The sequence below is a fragment of the Caloenas nicobarica genome, chromosome 2 (assembly GCF_036013445.1).
Source record: "Caloenas nicobarica isolate bCalNic1 chromosome 2, bCalNic1.hap1, whole genome shotgun sequence".
NCBI classification, from domain to species: Eukaryota; Metazoa; Chordata; class Aves; order Columbiformes; family Columbidae; genus Caloenas; species Caloenas nicobarica.
The window spans coordinates 144,441,059-144,462,811 of record NC_088246.1 but is presented as its reverse complement, the minus strand read 5'-3'; the positions used below and the strand labels follow the sequence as shown (position 1 = coordinate 144,462,811).

The 21,753-nt window shown below is 40.0% G+C and overlaps 1 protein-coding gene across 42 annotated transcripts in view; it reads right to left on the bottom strand.

Moving 5' to 3' along the window:
- Positions 1–21,753, bottom strand: part of RIMS2 (regulating synaptic membrane exocytosis 2) — a 479,246-nt gene that overhangs the window by 17,493 nt on the left and 440,000 nt on the right. The window contains exon 1 of one of the 42 annotated variants that reach the window (XM_065627878.1): positions 517–646. The exons of 40 other annotated variants lie outside the window; for them this stretch is intronic. In XM_065627878.1, coding sequence (XP_065483950.1) covers positions 517–646 — 130 coding nt within the window. Of the gene's footprint in view, positions 1–516; positions 647–21,753 lie in introns of those variants that run through there. One more of the 42 variants, XM_065627879.1, reaches the window with a different exon arrangement.

The following is a 21,753-nucleotide window of genomic DNA, read 5'->3' as shown; positions in this document are numbered from 1 at the left end:
ACCGGTTGGACTTTTATGAGTAGAGATTAACGGTAAGACTTGCAAGGTGTACATGTACATCTAGCTCTGTACCTACACTGCTGTTCCTAAGAAAAAGTTAAACAGGGCCAGTATTTAATTGTTCAGATCTGGCATTCTTTGTAAATTATGTTGTAATAATGGACAAGAGGTACCAGACCAAGTCCATGTAGAGTTGGAAAACCACCGTGAGGAAGTGTGGTTTGTTTTCCTTATGAATGAGCATAAAATGTCAAGACCCTCTACTCCTTCTCCCCTCCCCTTTTTTAACGTAACTAAAGCTTAGTAAACAACTTCATTCTCAATGTGGTGCTAAACATCATTCTCCAGTTACAAAGTTTCTCCGCAGTTACAAGCACTGTGTCACCACCCCCGCTTAGCAGAAGTAACTGCCCGAGAGTCGCATCCCCGCACCGCCGCCCGCGGGGAGAGGACAGGGTCCCCCGGGAGCGACCCGCGGGACCCCGGCCCCGGCCCCGGCCCGCCACAGCCCCTCACCTCCATCCTCTTCCTCCAGGGAGTTCATGCAGGGGAAGTAGACCGCCAGCGCCTCGAAGGAGGCGGAGAGGCTGCTCCGGCTCTGCGACCGCTGCATGCTGCGCCCGCCGGCCGCGGTCTGCCGGCCCATCTTGGCCGCGCGGCACCCGCCTTTGGCGCGGTACAAGAAGCGCGGCGTCTTTGCGGCGGGCGGCGCGGAGCGGAGCGGCGCGGAGCGGCGCGGGGGCAGCGGCGGAGCGGCGCGGAGCTCTCCGCGGGCGCTCAGTGCTGCCGGGGGGCTGAGGGCGGCGGGGAGCGCCGGGCGGGCTGCGAGTCGCGGAGTCCCGCTCTGTCCCGCTCCGCCCGGCTCTGTCCCGCTCTGTCCCGCTCCGCCCGGCTCTGTCCCGCTCTGTCCCGCTCCGCCCGGCTCTGTCCCGCTCCGCCCGGCTCTGTCCCGCTGGCTCCGGCGCCGCTGCTCACGGGCGGGCCGCCGCAGCCAGCACGGGGCCGCCTATCAGCGGGGCGAGCCGTCAGCCGGCGGCGTAAGTCACCGCGGCGGGCGGGCGGGCGGGTGCGCGCAGGGGGCCGGCAGCCGTCGTGTGAGCCTCGGCGGCGGGGCTGTAAATACCGACAGCGCCGGAGGGAGGACCGGGAGTCGGCGCCGCGCGATAGCGGCGGGCCGGCCCGCAGGCACCGCCCGCAAACTTTGTTCCTCCCCGCCCGATCCCCGCTGGGCCCGCGGGTGGCCCCAGCGCGGCAGGAGGCGGGAGGGGAGCGCTGGGGCGGGCCGGAGCGCCTCAATGGCAGCGGGGGTGGCTCAGGCTAGTGACCACTGCCAGCACTTCTGGCCGGCAGGACAAACCTGCAGCCAACGGGCAAGTTTCTGCTCTCCGGTGGTGTTTATTTGGAGAAGGAGTGAATCACTGAATCACAGAAGAGTTGAAGTGGGGAGGGACCTCTGGAGATCAACTGGTCCAACGCCCCTGCTCAAGCAGGGTCACCTACAGCCAGTTGCCCAGGACTGTGTCCAGCTGGCTTGGAGTATCTCCAAGGATGGAGACTCCACAGCCTCTCTGGCAGCCTGCGCCAGTGCTCAGTCACGCTCACAGTGAAAAAGAGTTTCCTGATGTTCAGAGGGAGCCTCTGGTGTCTTGGTTTGTGCCTATTGCCTCTGGTCCTGTCAGTGGGCCAGCATCTGGCAAGGAATCTGCCCCACAAGCCACAGGCAAATCCTTCACCTCTTCTCTAGTTTAAGCAAGCTGTTTGTCTCTGAAACACACCAGCCCCTTTAGCAAATGTGGATATATATTTTCTGAATTCGCAGAATTTGCTCATAACCACAACACATTTTTATTTCTGATATAATTTTATGTCTATATTTTCCTCAACACTGTTTGACATTACCTTTCTTTTCTGTTCATACAGTATATTAATGGAGTATATAGCACATGGCAACCTTTCCCCCAAAATGATAGGAAACTAAAGCACTGGACATAATTAAAAAGAGTTACAAGCTACTGTAGCAGTCTTTTGCAATACAGAGAACTCGTTCCACTATAGTTCATGATAGTGCAAAAGTGGTATCATACCTTGCACAAGGCCATTGCTTTCTTACCGCCCCTTTAAGCAGTAATGATAGTAAATGTGATTTTTTGTTTGTTTGTTTTTCTTTCAAAGGTCTTTAACTCCCCTAAAACCATGCAAAACAATATTTAGGGTTTGATCTAACAAACTTTGCAGATAGAATGGCAATATGAAGCCAACCGAAACTCTTCATGAAGAATGTGTAAAGAGTCATGCATCTGGAGTGTATTTCATTGAGTTGATGTTTGGAAAGGAATATTTGTGCCTGGATAATAATAAGATATTATAAACAGCCAACACATTACTCTCATGCCTTGCTAAGGAATGAAAACTAATCAGAAGTTGAGCACTCAGGGATGGTACCCTTCGTCACTCAATCTACAGGAAAACACTGAGTTTTGACAGCTATTTTTACAATATGCACAATATTTTCATTTCTAGATTATTATAATCTAGTATTCCTAATAAAACATGTTTCATGTGACACCACAGGCACTTATTTTAGAACAAGATACTCCTTTCCTCTGCAGTAGCGATAAATGGCGTCTAGGGCAACTCATCTAGGCTTTAATATCTTTTAGATGTCTCATTCAGGCCATCTTCCAACACATGTGTTTAGTTGGTCATTCTACATAAGTTCATGTTTCTGTGGCCACATGCCAAAGGCTCTCACCTCCCAACATATCTGTGACTCTGTGCTGGTTAGCAAGAAAGCGAGCTGCCCAGACAGACAGACAGACAGACATCTCCCTTGTGTGCCACAGGCAGGTCTGTGAGGAGGCCATGATCACAGAAACCTGCCACTCCGTTTTGAGGTGGACACCTGGTTAGCCTACAACACCTCCAGCACTCCCTCTAAAATCACCCTTTGCACTTGTACCAGTGCTACCACACATTAAGGTATATTTACGTATATTTGAGTTGCAGAGTGTACTTTTGCTGTTTACAGATTACTCTAAAAAGATGTTACTAAAAGACTATAAAGCAAACAGCTCTAAAATCAATTATAATGGTAGTGATAGTAATAATAATAAATCTCTAATATGCAATTATCATGTAATTGGCAAAAAATAAAACATGCTGAAGTAATTGCTAAAGATATCTGTGAAAGACTTGATGACTACAGAATTTTCTACCTATAAACACTAAAGCAAACAAAATAGCTTCCTTCAACATTTTTAGCTGTGTAAGATGTGGCAGAAAACTAAATGTCTGTGGCTAGTTTTAATAATAATTCATGACTGGTTTTGAAAAGTTGGGAAAAAAAGGTAATGTTCATTACATTTCACCTGAATTACTGAAGACTTTCATAAAACCAGCTGAATAAAGCTGAATGTGATGACGAGGGTGCAGAGAAAGGCAAAACAACAGTTGGACGACTTGGAGATATTTACAAAAATACAGGAAAACTGTAGAATACATAGTCAAAGAAGAGCAACTGATTTGTAACATCTGTTTAATCTACTTTCACTCCTGTTTCTCAGTACTCCTTTTATAAGCACTGCCTTTAGAAGTATTCTTTGTAGAAGAAATAACACCTGCTTAGGAGCCAGCAAACTTTCAAGCAGCCTGCTGCTGTTTTCCTTCTCAGATAAGAGGGAGGGCAAGCACCTCCGCCGCCCCACACCGCTCCATTCTCAGCAGAAGCTGGGGGCCCCTCTCTGACACAGAGGCCCCATGTCCTGCCGTGACCCGGCCACCGCAGGGGTGCTCAGCACCCTGTGCCAAACCTGGTGCTAATGGGGCACTTCGCTGGTGATGTGCGCCTTTGGTGGGAATTTGGCTGCACCTCGACGGCTGTGCCACGATGCCTGGGCCCCCACGTCTCTCAGCCCCTTAGCACTGAACGAGACGTAGCAGCCCCAGTGATTATAACGAGTTGATGTTTTTGCTAATATTGTACAGTATATAAAAAAACCCTGTTACTGTCATTGATAAAATCAGCCCCTACCAAGAACATCACTTCAAACCTTCCACAAACCATAGTCAATTCCAAATTACCCCAAACAGAGGTTGCAATACAAAACACCTATTCCACACATCTGTGACAAAGCACCAGATCATGATCCTGTCCAGGCTTCCTCAATATGCTTCTCTGTCCTGATTTTCTTTCTTTAAAATAAAGGTTTAAAGGGAAGAAACAGCGACAAAGAACTGAGATAAGAAAGCCATAAATTGTCAGTATTCTGGAATCTAAGGAATCTCTCCTTGAACAGTTGCTAATGATTGCATTATACGAATAATCTAATTGATGACAATCTGGACACATGCCTTGGCTGCAGAAAACAAGATCACTACCCTGACACTGACAACATCCCCTGGTTGTTTTCCTGATTTTTTAAAATTTTTACTGCTGCTCATTGATTTGTGTAACCAGTTGCAAGTGAATCAAATCCCTCTTAAAGGAACGGCATCCAAACTCGTATCTCAGTGACAAATATCAAGACAAAGCATGGGACTCCCAGGTATCATATTTCTTTATCATTTTCTGATGGTTTGCTGAAAGAACGGGACGTTGTAAGAATCCAGGTCAAACAGAACAAGGTCAAACATCTGCTATAAATGTATGTACTGTCCCGAGGCAATTCTATTTGTAGAGTTGGATATATTATCAAATATTTTGGTGGCTTGCCTATCAAACTAAGAAGGTAACTGCTTACTAGTTGTATTCCCTGAAATTACTAAATAATACCATGTAACATGAATTTGCAGCACTTGATCTTCAGTGCCAACCTTCTCTAAATACAGACAGTCAATAATAGGATTCTGGGTTTAATAAACATATCTTTCTCTTTTTACATAGGTATACTATGTGTGGAAATTAAAAAAAAAAAAAAACCAATATGGAAATTAATGTGTTTTCCATCTTTAGACTGTGACTGGGTGTATTTCAGCAAGCATGCTCCAAGTGAACACAAATTATTACACTTTAAATTGGGATGCTTAGGAAAAGTAATGATTTAAGAGGTTTCTTTACTTCGTATTGCTATTGCTGTGTAATGAACCTGGAGGTCATAATACCCTGGATTTGAAAAATGCAAAATTGTTTGTGCAGATGGCTTTTTTAAAATTATTGCCTGTGTTACGGATTAATTCCTAAAGCCTGCTCTGGCTCCCGAACATAAGATAAAAGCACACTTTGCCGTAAAGGGGTTTCTTAAGGCCTTGTGCAGATCTTGGAGAGGATTCTTCAGTGCAGCCACTATGGAAAGGTGATCTGTAATTTCTGAACACCCCATTTTAAACCCGTAATTAAGAAAGGTGTTTTGGGAATGCAACTGGAAAGGAGTTAGTGCTCCTTTCTTCATCACCTTTTCTGCTCTTCTGTCAGTCATTGCCCATAGATTTCTTTTGTTTGCTACAGAAGGGATCATGGTTGTCTTCAGAAAAGACAGTGCAGCTGCCTAGCTTTTTACACATGTTAATTATCTTTAACTTGCACTACACCTATCGACTACTACGCATAAGGTATTACAAGTATAATTCAAACTCTTTAATGACTTTCCACCCAAAGGCATATGAAAAATCTCTGTGTAATGTGTCACTACAAGAAGGGTGACTGGCTTCCTCTTACAAGGTGAGTGACAGTCCCCCACACCTCCCAGTGAGGTGGAATCCAGACCGTATTTTGTTTTATTTTTAATATTTAGCCGAGTGTTGCCCTCCTCTCATACCCTCAGACTTCACTAAGCAGAGACAGCCAACACACATTAATAGAAAACAAACACTTGATAAACATCAAGAGTCTCAGAAAAAGGGCTAACTGAATTATCCACCCCTCCAAAAAACAACCCAGTATGAAATCCCAGCATTTATATAATTGTAGAAAGATAGAAAAGGGAAAATAAATACCAGTATTAGTTGGAGGAAATGTTATTCTCCAAACAAGTTATTATTCAAGGAATTTCCAGAAATTTGTCCAGGTCACTGAGATATGAGACTGCAATTATTACTGAATTAAACTTTATTCCTTTCTTTTTTCTTTTTTATCTTTTTGCAAAGCTTAAACAATACCCTGAAAAGGTCATTGAAAGTACTGCCCAGATTGTGTAAAACAGGGTTTATGTGTGAAACTTGTAACATATAGTAACAAGCCATTAACTACTGTAATTTGCTAAATGTTGGGACTGTTTTGTCTGTCCACATGCTACAGAGAGGGACATGTGGCAACTCCAGCCAAGCACTCGCAAGGGGCAGATTACAGAAAGCTGCAAGGCCCTTCACAAAGTATTGACTGTTTTTACTGTTTCCCATCATGTCACAATTCATGACTAACAGGATCATGAACTCTGTCCCAGCGCAATGGCTCGTAGTCCATGCAGCACTAACCTTCAGTGATCTCCTACCCTGATTGAAGTTTCATGATATAATGACCACTCCTACATAATTTCTACACCCAGGAATCAGACAAAAGTTTTCTAAACTTTATCTTTTTTTAAAATCAGCACATTTTGGATTTTCTGAGCATTCCCTATTAAGCGGTCACAGAGCCACACTTTTCCTTCTGCTTACGTGGCAACAGTGCATTTTTCCATTCTCCCAATTCTTTTGGCATTTTCTACTGTAAGGTCAACTCCACCTCAAATATCAAGCTAGGTACACAGTACAGATTTCTACCAAAATAACTTCACTGACTGACACAGCTGTTCTGGGAAAATTCCCTAGCTATTACTGCAAGTGCAGTTATATCAGCAAAACAGGATTCTCCTAGCACTGCTTGTTTTGCACACCCACATTAGGACTCATTTGCTGGTACCCATTCCAAGATTCCTACACTGGAAATGTGCTCCCGCTGTTCCTATCACCTGAACAGTCTGTGTCAGTGAAACTCTACCTGTAAGCAATTTAGCCTTTATATGGATCATTTCAAAGTCTTGTACATTTTCATAGAATAGAGATTTGAAGAGCTGAAACAAAATTGCTCTATTATGTCTCTCCCAAAATCACAGATTTCAATTCATGAAAATGAAATAGGGAATTTTTAACATTAAAAAATGTTTTAAAAGGTAGAAATGGAAAAGCAGTAAGATTTGTCTTCCTGGAAACGTAATATGCTTTGAGATCCATGGCGATACCAGATTTAGTTTCTTAAATGATGTAGCAGGATTGCTTGTCCTGCAGTTGGCATTCTCTTCTGTATTACGCCTTCTTTGACGAACATGAAAGAAATCTGTAAAAATAAGTCTCTCTTTTGTGTTAATGCTAATATTTGTCACATGTGAAAGCTGTCTGTTCTTATTTAAATAAAATATATTTAACGTTCCCCTTCAGTGTTTATATAAGACCTCAAAACCAAAATAAGTCTTATTTTTTCTAAATAACAAAGGGAGTTTTTAATGGACTAGCATTCAGCAATGCAGTATAGCTAGCTCACAAGTAACTAAGAGGTCAGAGTTGGAGGAGAAAAGCTTTTCACAGCTTAGTATTTCTATTTTAATTAAAATAATTTCACACCTTTGTGATCACAAGGCCATCTGCAAACCGCTAGGTATCTTAGAGCTCAGCAAAATATATTACTTCATAATGCTTCATCAGGGTGAGAAACAAAGAGCACAAAAATAAAAATGTACTGCTTTTCTAAGGAAAAAGTGGTTTTGAGAAACAAACTCACAGAAAACAATATCAAGTAAAAACAAAAACAAAACCAAAAAACCCAAACCAAAACAAACAAAAAAACACAACAAAAACAAACCACAACCAAAACAAAACCAAGGAGTTTTTTGTGTGTGTTGTGGTTTTGTTTGTTTGCATTGTTTTGGGTTTTGTTTGTTTGTTTGTTTTTAATGCATACATGGAGGCTGTCTGCTCTCTCTATTTAGATCCTAATCCACCTTTTTGTCTCTGAGAGTAACCTTCTTTATAATTCGTCAGACCCATCAGCTTAGAAACAAGCTGCAGTTATTCATGTACCCTCTCAAATCTTATTTCAGCTGCCTGTGTACTCCACTGAAGGTTTTCAAAATGTCATAGACAAGGGCAGTGTAATTGGTTACTGAAACTGTAACTTCAGTGAAACATGATTTGTTCCCCTGTATAACTCAGTCCTTTGGCACAGGAGGGACAAAACCAGTACAGAACTCCTGGCACTTGGGCAGCCCGCAGAGCAGACTGTACTGCACAGCAGATGCACCCAGTCAATGCACCCGTGTCCATACAGCAGTCTGCTGGTGTTATTTAAGAAGATACACTATGGAAAAGCACCCTATGATCTTTATGCTTTTATTTTTCCAGAAATAAAAGACAAAAAGAAAAAAAAAGTCCTGAGATGAAATGTGTTTTGCAAACCACACGTGAAGATGACAAATGAAAATACCAGGATGGAAAGCAGGGTATGTACCTGTCACCCCCTGTTCTCTGCACTCAGGGACTGCAAAGACCAGAGAGCACAGAGTTTGCTGAGGACATTGCCACTAAAATGTCGGTCTGGTTAGATACGTTTGCTGTATTACATTATCATCGACTGGTGAAAGCTCTGGTGAGTCCAAATGTCAGCATTGCAAAGAGATATTTGTCTTCAAGTCTGTAACCTAATCTTGACATAACCCGTAGAAGGTTAATGCATATTAAGCAGGGATGATTTTGCAAAGTTCTGTGCCTATTAGGTTATCTGTTTTTCTTGAGACCTCTCAGACTACATTTATTGGAAACACTACATGCCACAGTCCTGTGCATTATTTTAGTGCAGAACAACCAGTGGTTTTCTGAGGCTGCTTCTGCTATGCAAAGCCCTTCAGAGACTTGCCACATCTATTTTGTAAAGCGTGCGCTTTCAAATCACCTGCAACGTGTAGTCCACGGGCAACCAGCTCCACCCCAGCCAGCTGGCCTGGCTTCCACTTGCATCCTTATGGATAGTGCTGCCTGCTAGGTGGGAATCTGTGGGTGCCTGAAAGTGCCAGAACTTCAGTGGAAGTCACACCATTTTAACGAGATCATGAATTTCACTTCTTACGTGTGCAAATATATGTGGTGTGAATACTTTAAGTCCTAATGAAGATTTTACAAGGAGGCCATGTTTAGAGATTTCAAGTCGCTAATGAAACACCTTAATTTTAGTTGTCAGCTCTAAACTCACCGACTAGAGTCTGAGTCAGTTGCTGTGCACTGGGATCTATCCAGAAAGAACAATAGAAATGCTCTCCAAGCAAAGTCTAAACAACCGAGAGTAAAGACATGTATTTTTATCTACTGATGTCATGTTTAACTGACAAAATCACAAATTTTAGTTTTATTTTATAAGTTTTCACAGTGTTTATACTTCTGTCAGAGGAACGTGCGCTGTTGTCATTACACTGCTCTCATTTCCATGGTGCTTGAGTCATAGCAGTGTCTCTTCAGCCATGATCACAGTCACGTGAATCCCAAAATGCCATTGCTGATGAAAAACAACTTTATTTTTCTCTTTCATTTGTTTTTATTCTGGTAATGTACAGCTATGTCTACATGAACAAATACAATACCAAGACAAATTCTGATGCACGGGAACTAGATTATTTTACTGCTACCTTTTTAGAAGAGTCTAGCACAGTATCAGCCTGAAGTTCTAGTGCTCCTCCAATAAAGTCCTGGTTCAGGAGTTAACATGGGCCAGAAATTACTTCCAAAAGGCTGGTTTGGAGGGTAGGAGAGTATCACAGCATGGATTTGAGTAATTCTGTGCCAACTGGACTCGGTGTGTGTTTTAATGCTGTAATGTAGAGGAAACCTATTTCTCTCAGATATGACACCCCTACAGATTTAAAACTGTCAGGCAGGAATTGGATTGCAGGTACAAAATATGAAGCTAGTTTGCCAAACAACTTGTTTGGCTTCAGAATTGCTGTGCTACAAATAACTTAGGAAGCAAGTTAGCTGTTTGAAAGCCAGTTAGCCACGTTATACCTATATAGCTGTAAAATTCCATAGACTAGTATACTATTACTACTATTACTGTAGTATTACTACTAGTAGTATTAGCTAATGTTGATTGCAGACCAGATGTGCTGATATAAATTTGGTGCCATGCATGGCCTGTGTTGGATTCTGCATAAAGCTGAGCAACTGCAGCTTCTTTACCTACATTGGCCTTTAAGAAATAAAATTTACTTCTCCAGCTAGTAAGGTTTTTCATCCAAGATAATCTAAAAATATAATCAAACACAGAGAATGCCTAAAAATAGTGTAGAATTATGTCATAAAAGTGTAATAGGCTACAATTTGCAATAACCTACAATGAAAGGATTTAAAACACTTATACAACATAATCATAGACTCAGAACCATAGAATCACAGAATGGTTCAGGTCAGAAGGAACACTTAAAGATCATCTAGTTCCATGCCCCTTGCTGAGGGCAGGGACTTCTTTCACTAGATCAGGTTGCTCAAAGTCCCATCCAGCCTGGCCTTGAACATTTCCAGGGATGGGGCATCTACAACTTCCCTAGGCAACCTGGTCCAGTGTCTCACCCCATCCTCATCGTAAAAAAATGTCTTCCTTATATCTGATCTACCCTCTTTTAGTTTAAAACTGTTATCCCTTGTCCTATCACTACATGCTCTAGTAAAAATCTTTCTCTGTCTTTCTTATAAACCTCCTGTAAGTATTGAAAGGCTGCTATAAGCTCTTCCCAGAGCCTGCTCTTCTCCAACAGCCTCAACTCAATCTTTCTTCAGAGGAGAGGTGTCCCAACCCTCTGATCATTTTTGTGGCACTCCTCCAAGAAAACAAACATTTTCATGGCCTTCCTACTATGTGCTTTATCTTTTTGTATAGACATGGCCTTTAAATTATAAGTGTGTTTTTCAGACATGCTCAATTCTAAATTTAAATCTGTAGCATGATATAGAGAAAATACTAGGTGGAATAGCTCTATTTTCTGTTTCTAAATTATTGTACATAGAACCAAATAATACCAATCATTGATGAGTATCATTCATAACATAATTCAGACACTTTTGACTGAACCGAATGCAGCAATCTGAACATTAAATGAAGAATAACAATGGTGCGCAGTACATTTTCATGGCAGCTGGCAGATCTAGGAACTGTTACGCCAGGTTATAGGGTATTTTGGGCTGCATGTTCATCTCTCCTGTAGCTTGGTTACAAACAGCAAACAAACAGTATGATCAAACTGAACATCACTGAATCATAGAAAAAGATGTAAAATGGAAGTCCTAGGAAAAGTGCCTTGTGATTGAAAAGGTTTCACATGGCATATGGAGCTTTGAATGTGGCCTTCAAAGCCTTCCACAGATAATGAACTGAATCAAGTCTATTGAGAAGACTTGATCCTCAGTGTTCAAAGTCTCATAGCACTTTCAACACTATACAGCTCCTCTTGAGTTTTTAGAAGAATCACTTTAGAGAAAATATTTTTTAAATTGTCATAGAAATATACATATACCTAGAGAGGCAAATGCCTCCAGAATATTTTTCAAACTGCGGTTTGCCAATGAAGAAATCTGTGGAGTCATAAAGTCCCCAGACTTGGGCTGCTTCTAAATGACACTGGCTGTCATTCCACACTGGGTGTGGAAGAGCATGTCTAGAACATGAACCGGAGTAGTTCTGGTGTGTTGAAAATACACACTGAGCACACAGCTCATGCACATATGCATACTTGTGCTTCACATAAACTATTAAAACAGCAAATTTATGCACTGGCTGACTTTCCAAAGCTCTTACCAAAGATACATAACTCAATATCTTTCAGGTATAAATCAGGCTGTCACCTAAAGTGTAAATGACTGAAAATAAGAGTTGAGAGAGAGATAATTGATGTCAACCTCAGGCCACTTTTGTTCATCTCAAAATGACACATGAGCATGGGTCTATGAATAATGTTCAAAATTTTGATCCATTTTCCTAGGATTATACTATATTTGCTATTTGTTTGTATTTCAAAATGTTGGTCTTTTAGCTTCAGCTGGCTACTTTTTGTTGTATTTAGTCAATGTTTGCATAATGGTAATGCTAGAAGATTGAGACCAGATTAGACCTGAATATAGAAGATACTATATGAACTCATTACTTAAGTTTTTGCTTAAAAGAGCTTACAGTCTGAAAGGTACAGCAGATAAAAACCACAGACTGCAGAACAGAAAGAAATGGCACCAAAGTTACACTACCCTCAGTAAGTCAGTAAAACCTTCATGCCATCTGGATAAGCTCCAGTAACTGTATTTATTTTCAAGGGTCACAGCAGTCCCTGATGCTAGTGGTAAATCACTCATCTAAGTGCAAAGGTGTTTCTCTGGGTTAGAGACTAAAAGAGAGACTCTAAAAAACCCCAAACAAAAATGATCTGAATGGTTCATGCTTGATGACATAATGTGTTTACTTATGTAGCACAATGGAGCTGGTACTTTAGCCCCAGCTTGGGTACTGGAAGCTGCATCAGTGCTGGGTTTGGAGAGGCTAAATAGTTTTGCGGAATATGTCACTTGTTTGCCTGGAGTCAGCTTAGGTATTTGTGACACTGACATGCACCAAGATTCATCTGATTTCACTTCTGCATATTAAAAGTAGGAATCTAGTTTAAGCCAGCTGCCTAAGCTCCCTCTGTAGTCAACAGACAAAAGTTTGAAACGGTCTGATTGTAGCAGTTTGCAATGCCTGAATACCAACTATGGCAAATGAATGAATTTTCAGCCCTGGCGAAGTTAACAGCTAAAGTTAACTGAAAATAGAAAACCTATAGGCTCAATTAGGAACTACATAGAGTCACAAAAATAGAATCATTGAACCGTAGAATAAATAGTTTGGGTTGGAATGGACCTTCAAAGGCCACCTAGTCCAACCCTCCTGCAATGAGCAGGGACATCTGCAACTAGATCAGGTTGCTCAGAGCCCCGTCCAGCCTGGCCTGGAATGTCTCCAGGGATGGGGCATCTACCACCTCTCTGGGCAACCTGGGCCAGTGTTTCACCACCCTCATTGTAAAAAATGTCTTCCTCATGTCTAACCTGAATCTCCCCCTCTTTAAAACCATTACCCCTTGTGCTGTTGTAAATAATAGAACCAAATCTAGAAAATAACAGAATCCCAAATGATCCAAGCTGCTGGTGGCTGTCAGCTGTATAAAAGAGTTTCTCAAACTTTTCTGGACTAGTATAGTTAAGGCACACCAAGTTTTGAGCTCGGCAGAGTGCAAGGTAGTACAACACACAGCTTCTTCTGACTCACCCACCCAGAAGCCCATGGGCCAACTGACAGACAGATCAAATCGGCCGCTGCCTCCCACCTCCCAGTCCAGATGGAGATGCGAAGCTATGCTATGACTGCTCCTTTGTGGTACACACTTGTGCGTCTGTATGCACATGTATATTTATATCCATATATAAAAATACACACAGAGAAATGTTTTTTTGTGTTTATTCACACACACTTGCATCTATATCATGTTTTAATGGGTTTTTTACTGCAGAAAGTGTAGGAGTTGATGATAGGCTGAAAAAAGCAATCGAGACAACAGCTCATGTGTTTACCATATCTCCCAGACTACGTATATTTAAATTGAAGTGTTCTTATATGTCAACGATGTGTTAAAAATAAACCCAAATAATCAATATAACTAAGTTTTTATTAAAAATGTGATTGTTAAGCCTTTCTCCATAAATTTCAGCTCAGTAGTAAATAAGCTATTTTGCAGAAGAGCTGAGAAACTCTCCCTCCCACTTCTTTTGGAGGGATCTGTCAGGAACCCTGGGTTCTCAGAACCCTAAAAGTCAAGCCAATAATTCTTTGCTCATTTCTTTCCCCCCTACCCTGCTCCTTTTGTTTCAGAAACAAAATAAAATAGATACACATTTTGTTAATTAAAATTCCTTTTTTTTTTTTTCCTGTATGAATACTGGCTATTGTTACTTTCTAAAATAATCTTTTGTGGATTTAACAAATGTCAGACTTTCATCAGGATTTTGCACCAGCATTCTTGTGTAGAGAGCTCTACAAAATTCAATTACAATAGAAGCAACCCACCAATGCAAATGAGTTATTTGAATATGGTTTTTCTACATCTGCCTATTATGTAGTACATCAAAGATAGTTTACTCTTTTCTTAATTTTACGATGTGGACCTTTAGCTAACATTTTAATATATTTTAGTTAATAAACTTCATCTAATTTTCTCTATATGCTACCCTCATTCAGTCTCACCATGTTTAATAATCTCAATATAATTGTGTTTAATTTGGGAAACATCTTTAAATTCAGGGACTTTTAATATATAGATGAGTTCAGTCCTGTACACATGAAAAAGGGGGAAAAAGTTCTCAAAGCACAAGTGTGACAAATGACCATAAGAGAACTTTTTCCTGTAAACATTTAGAGAATGTTTTAAATTTTAATTTAAATCTTATTTTACTCTGTGCAGTGTGATCTATAACAGGAAGGTATAGAATACACAGTTAAAAAAGCCACCTCCTGGCTTTGCTTACACCTGTGCAAGTATGGAATTACTTCATGAACCTCTCTAGATTAACATTAAAATTAAGGTTTCATAGAAGTATGTCAGGTAAGGAAAGAAAGCCGCTGAGTTATGCACCTATTTGCTTTAAAACTTTCCTAATTAAGCTAAGATCATGGTTAGAATATTGTTCTTAGGGGAAAGATAAGTATTCTTAAACATGATTAAAGACAAATAGCTTTGCACCAATGTTAAGCTGTTTAACTGGGATAATGAAAACCAGCTTTGATATGAGCCACTCAGACTTTTGCAAAAAGCCAGATAAAACTTATAATGGATGAAGTCTTCAGAGTGAGGAAAAAAGGGATGTTTCTTTATAGAGGTGAATCTAGCATGCTGGTTAAATCACACAAACGTCTGGTTTCCAACACCCTAAAAGCTCCAATTACGCAATAACCTTTCTGTCAGTGTGGCTAATACCAATACCTAGGAAATGCACATAAGGAAAAATAAAGTATAGGAAGGAATGCCTGTCTCACTGACCCCTGGTTTAGAGGCTCTCTGAGTTAGTTGCTTTTCTGTTTAACTGCCATTGTGAGGTCTGAGCCACCTCATTTTGTCTAATCTCTTTTTGAGCTAGTATATACATCAGGCCCATCCAGTATCCTATAGAACGGGTCCCACGGGTTAAATCTGTACTGTGCAGAAGCAATTCCTCTTGCTTGTTTGCCTGGTAATTGCCTGCAGTGCCCCGGTTCTTGCACTGTGAGAACAGTGAATAAATAATTCTGTAGTCACCTTTCTCACAGCTTTCCTGACTTTACAGCCCTCAGTCATCTCCTTTAATCATTTTTTTTCTGAACTAAAACCCTGTTCCATATTTTTCATCACTCCTGTTGCGTCTCTCCCTACTTGCTCTAGCTCCCTGCCCTTTCTGAGGCTGTGGGGCCATTAGAGATGCATACAACAGAATACTGATATTTTCTGATCTTCCTTGTTGTAGTTTCCTAATAATTGTAACTTCATATTTGGGAGAAAAGAAAAAACCTCATAGGAGTTCGACTGTGGAGTTAAAAAAGAGGCAAGAAAACATGAAATCGCGCTTTCAATTTGAGATGACTTAACCAGAAATGAACTTTCTTATTTTTTAACAACTTCTGAGCTGTAAAGAGTGATGAAAATGTTGTCCTTCTGTTATGGAGAACCTCAGCACATAAAAATCCATGTTCATGCAGTGGTCTGAGAAAGCACTGACCGACTTCAGGTGCTTGAACTCAGGAACCCACGCCTCCCTCCATATTCAAATTTTGACTCAGGTCCTACATCTTGGCAACACATCCAAGGTTACTGCTAGAAGCCTATTTTATATACACATGAAGGCTGTTTTATATCTTCTAAGAGGACATCTTATTTTTGTTTCGCAGTTTTAACTCAAACACAAAAATTAGCACCCAATAGCTACCTGAACAGACACTTTTGAATTATGAAGACTTACGCATTTTATGTCATGGATACCTCGAAAACTGCCTCTTCCTTTTGTAATTACTCCACTGACGGGTATCAGCTTTACCTAATCTATCAAACAGAAAAGATGTAAGAGCAGGGTATTTTTAGGAAAGGATCCTTCAATTTCAAATGTAGTTCCACTTAGAGCTCAGAAATTGCTGACTTTTAGGGGAATCTGTGAACCTTTTCTTCCTCCTTAGGATTTTGAAGGAAAGAAGGGAAGCTAGGAGGGAAGAAATTGGACATTTTCATCCCAGTGAGGTCAGAGAAAAAGTAATAATTTAATTTAGACTTTGTAAAAGACTATTGTTAACTCAAATATGAGATGATTGAAATTTACAAAATAAAACAACTTTTAATTTTTAAAAATACCACTATATGAAAAATATCCTTTATTTCTTAAGAAAAGGAAATAAATTTTCTGAGGATCATAATACTAAATAAAGTTTGCTCTGTGACATATATATAATAATTGGCTGTATTTAGAAAGCACCTGATTCATTAGAAAGGATTCTTTAGCCTCAGTTTATTTCAGGTTCAGTTTGAATAAAAAATCTGACCTAGTACTTTGAATGGAGTGGGGAGTGGGCAGTCTAGAACACATGGCTGGAAGGGGCTTCTTGGGTCACTGAGGCTGCAGGTCCTTCGCTGTAGGACTTATGAATCCATCAAGTTTGAAGAAACTTAGCATTTGCAGGTGGCCATACTAACATCTTTCTTTTTCAGTCACTCATCAAGAGGTATTAGATGCTTTATGTCAACTGCCCTGCTTCGTTGTACTTCTACATGAGTGACAAAGCTGCAGTATGTCTCAGGATCTGATTCTTTACAACAATACTGTTTCAGAAGACTAACTAAGGAGAATATTTTGATCTGACTGCAAAATGATCTTTTCAGTCGGCAAGGTGGTGGGAGGAAACAATTAAATGCAGATCAATTGGGTTAAGGAATAATCATGCTGATGCAAAATAATATATTAGCATCATAAGTACTGAATATGATGAATCTGGGTAAATAGTCAGATAAAAATCAGGTTAACATATTTCTAAAAGAGCTCTGGAGTTCAATAGCAAGGAACACACCTGTTCTTCCTCATGACTGAGATACTTTTAGTGACCTTTTCTTTAAAAATCTGTACTCTGAAGACCACATATTTATTATTTAACATTGTATTAAATACTTTTGCAAAATCAAAAGATAATGTACATGCTCAGAACCTCTAAATGATTAATTTGAGAGTGGAATGAAGTTGCATTCCTGTTCCTTTTATGGTTCTCAAATGTCTCTCTGTATTGGCGATTTATTTTCAGAACGAATAGAAGTAACATTGTAATTATCCTTCTATGCTAACAGTTTTGTTATTGTGTTTAAAATGTTTTAAAAGGCACACATGGCATTCACTGGCATAAACACTTGTATTGTGAAATGGCTCCACTCTGCTTATGCCTGCTCCTTTGCTGATACAGTTTTCCAGCAGTATGCCTATATTGTGTTTCTAAATACAGTATTGTTAGCTTTCAAAAAATAGAAGGAAACACAGTAGTTGCACTCTAAATTATTAAGACCATATTATGTAATTAATTGTAACATTACTTGTTAATTCTGAGCATTTATTATGACCAGATGAAGTAAATTACAATAATATTCAGAAAGGTATTGAAACATCACCTGTTAATGGCTAGGATAAAAACAAAATATTGATTTTTATATGTGTGTTATAAGACAAAATACTGTGTACAGATGTATGAGAAAGGAGTTTACTGGCATACTGTTGATGCCCATCAGATGATATGAATGAAGGTTCAGCGTACATTCAGGAAGAGGGAAAGTGCCAAGTGTGCAGAAAACCACATTTCTGTCAAAGCAGTCAGGGAGCTGATGACATAACAGAAGTGCCGGTTGGGCATTCAATGCACTTTACACATCAACCATGCACAGAAGTACAGAACATGACTAATCTTCTAATAAAAGTTACTTCCACTGAGCCCTACCTTGCCTGACAGCTTTTGTTCGATTCTCCATCACTGAACAGCATTCCACAAAAAATTTATTTTCTGAATGTTCATCTTACTTCCCTTACTGAATCATAGCAATCTAAATACTTTTTTTTTCTTTCCATGCAGTATAGTGTTGTATATTGATCTATAAACAGAGTGAGTGAGAGCACAATCCTTTTCTTGTCCCATAATAAACATTCTACATTTCCCCTCCTTTCTTTCCTGGGGAAGAAACACTTTGTTGACATGCCCAGTTTTGTTTCTTAGCCACTGAACAACCATTTAACCCAAGCCTGAGGGCCTAAAATTGTAAAAGAGATATCTAGTTCAAGACTGTGTTTTGTAATGAAGCAAAGGAATTTACTCATAAATCCTGTCTAAATCGATATTGATAATACACTCCTTGCCATCGTCCTCCCAGAGTTGTGAACGAACATAATTTGCTAATTTTTATTCCATCCAAATGTCCTCTGTGCATCTAACTTTGCTGTCAGAGTGAAAGGAACAGAAGTAACTTGATGAGAAACAAAACCGAGTAGGAGAAAGAATTTTGAAGGAAGCTGAAGTTCATGATTCTGGGGTAAAATTTACAGGGATAAAAAGAGAGAGAGAAAGTTGGTCAGAGCAGTGGGTAAGGAAGATTATTTTAGCCACTGAGTACGTGGGGGCATGCTGACATACAGGAGAAATCAAGATATCCTGGGCTGTAGGAAAGAAGAACGCATATGGCATAGAACTGTATAGTGTAGGGATAGGACTCATCTACTTTAGGGCAAAGGAGTTACTATAAAAGTTTTTGCCTTAAAAAATACATCATTTGCAATTTCTTTTACAGGCGGGCCAAGAATCTTCTCTTTTTGCCCAGAGAACCATAGTATCAAGTCTCATCATTCCTAAGTTGTACTCTTGTATAGTAAAAATAAGTGTTCCACACTTATTAAGCTAAGCAAGGATCAGTCATAAACTGGTGAAGAAACTAACAGAACTGGTTGGTCTGGTGACGCATGATAGAACCAGCGGGAAAGGCAGGAAGATGTGCCAGAGGAGGTTTAGGTTGGACATTAGGAAAAGGTTCTTCCCCCAGAGGGTGGTGCAGCACTGGAACAGGCTCCCCAGGGAGGTGTCACGGCCCCAGCCTGACAGTGTTCAAGAAGAGACTGGACAACGCCCTCAGACACATGGTGTGAACTGTGGGGTTGTCACATTCAGGGACAGGAGTTGGACTCGATGATCTTTGTGGGTCCCTTCCCACTAAGGACATTCTATGATCCTCTGATTCTAAGAGCTCCATGAAAAATGGGAATAACCAATGGTAAAGTCTTCCATTTCATTTCATAATTTAATTTAATTTAATTTCATCCATTCTTTCAATTGATCTTCCTGCTTAGGGGTTAGGCTTTTGCATGACAAAGTTTTAGTGCGTTTCCAATCCAGTAAGGAGTGGTGGGAGTAATAGCCATCACTAAGAAATCCTTTCCATTCCCGCATGTGAATCTCCCTCTTCTCTCTTGGAGGAGTTCTCCGGCCTTCTTCACTCATGCCTAAAATATATTACATTTTGCACATGTTCTGCACATGGAGAAGGACCTGTGGATTGTCTCTGAAGCTGTCTCTTGATAGATCAAAAGAAAAACATTCTATACCCTTGTTACTACAAATTTATTACAAAATAAACTGAAGAACTATCATAGTGCAGAAGAACCTGCATGGAAAAGCCACACAAGTCAAGCTGTTGCTTGGCTGCCAAAGAAAGCATCAGCATAGGCAGTATTACATGGTGACTTTATTGCCATGTTTCAGTTTGGAAGATGGGAAGGAAACAGTTAAATCTGAATAATACCTATCACATATTTAGAGAATATCAGTTTTTACTGGGACAATTACAGAAATTAGAAACTGAGAACTCTATTAATCCAGCTAGCCATTACCAATGCCATCTCAGTGTTCACTCTCAGGCAGCCCATTCAGAAAAGGACCAAAAATCCTACTGGCATGATGATATTAGTTGCTGTGTGTTACACGAGTTACATTTTTAAATAATAAGTCAGCATGTCTACAATATACTATTAAATTTTAGGAAGAAATTCATCTACTAGCATCACTTACATACATTTGGCTTTAAGGCAAACACATATTTAAATCAGGCTTGTTTTCTTTGAGACTGTTGAACTTAAAATTTTTTCAAAGAATTGGACATTTTCTCTCTACTTTTCATTACCAAGTTTAAAGGGATATTTTGAAAAGGCATCTTAAAAGGCATCTTAATATAACAGATAAAAATCCAGACAAACTTTTAATTCAAAATAAATAGAATTTTTAACACAGCTGACTTACTTTTGTTTATTGCATTGAGAATGGGTCTGGGAAATTACAATCTGATTTTGTGTTCCCAACAAAGCCAAGGTTTTCAGTTACTGTTCTTGCTTATTGAAACTACAACACTTTTATAAATGTTTGACATTAAAAACCCACAGGTGATGCACTAACAATATAGGACTACTGAGCCCAAACTGTAACATAAAATTAAGGATCACAAGGAGGGGCAGGGAGGGAAGAAAGCATGACACCTAACAAAAACAAAAGGAATTTCTATGTGAGTTGCTCATGTATCATCCTCTGCTTTCTCAGAAGGATTTTCCTAGTCACTTCAAGCAGTGCTACACAGTTCTCCTTCACAAAAGCTTTTCTCCCTTGCTATGTTCTTCCCCAGCTGTTATTCTTCCTCTAACTCCCTTGTTGCTGATTCCCTTAGCCAGCACCACGCTGTCATTTAGTCCTCTCCTGTGTGTGCCTACTTCTCCTTCTTTCACTGATATAATTGCTAAATTTCTCCATACTCCTCTTCCCTCACCACTTGACTCTTTCTCTCACATTAAAGTCTGCCTTGCTGCCTCCTGCTGCTGTTCATCCTCACCAATCCCTTCTTTCGTAGAATCATATAATCATTCTTCTTGGAAAAGACCTTTAAGATGTGCTTCATCTTTGATGAAAATCTTTTCAACAGGCTGTCTGCTACCAGCCACAGGCACTGAGCCCTTCATCCTGAATCTGTTCGTTTTTACTAGTCAGATATACCTTGCTACCTTCTTTCGACATCAATATTATCCTATTATATTAGTACCTTCTTTTCATACTGATTTAAGACCAATGTCTTCTGGGCCTCTGCTTTCATAAGGATTGATGGAACAATTTCTTCCTAATATTTTTAATTCTCAAGTCTTTTTTCTAGAATCTAGAAAACTCCTAGGAGGTCACTGTTTTCATGTCTGCTTTCAAATCAAGGCTGCTTACTTTCAGTGAGATCCAAACTCTGCACTAAAAACAAAAAAGCAAAAAGGCGTGTTCACTTCTCTGGTATTTAGACACTGGACAGACATGCAACTCAGGAAGAGAGGCAGAGAAAAAGTAGGAATTGATGGGCTGAAGGTGGGACTGGAAAATGCAGTTAACTCTGCTAAAGGGAAGGAATGCAAATTAGCTAAAAATGGCTAATTAGCTCCCTAGAAAGTATTTTCAGATGAGAACAGAATTCCTGGTGATATGCCAAAAAATTAAACAGAATATAAATTCAAGGATTTTAATGAGTTTTATCTGTATGATCACTGACTGTGATTTCAGCCACTTCTATCCCATCCATACTTATATATATATATGTAAAAAAATATAAAACATGAAGCTCAGAATAAATAATAAAACTCAGAATCATTAATGTGGAGATAGAGACTGCAGTAGGATTTGCATGCAGGTAAGTATTATGAGCACATTACTCTGCCATCCACCTT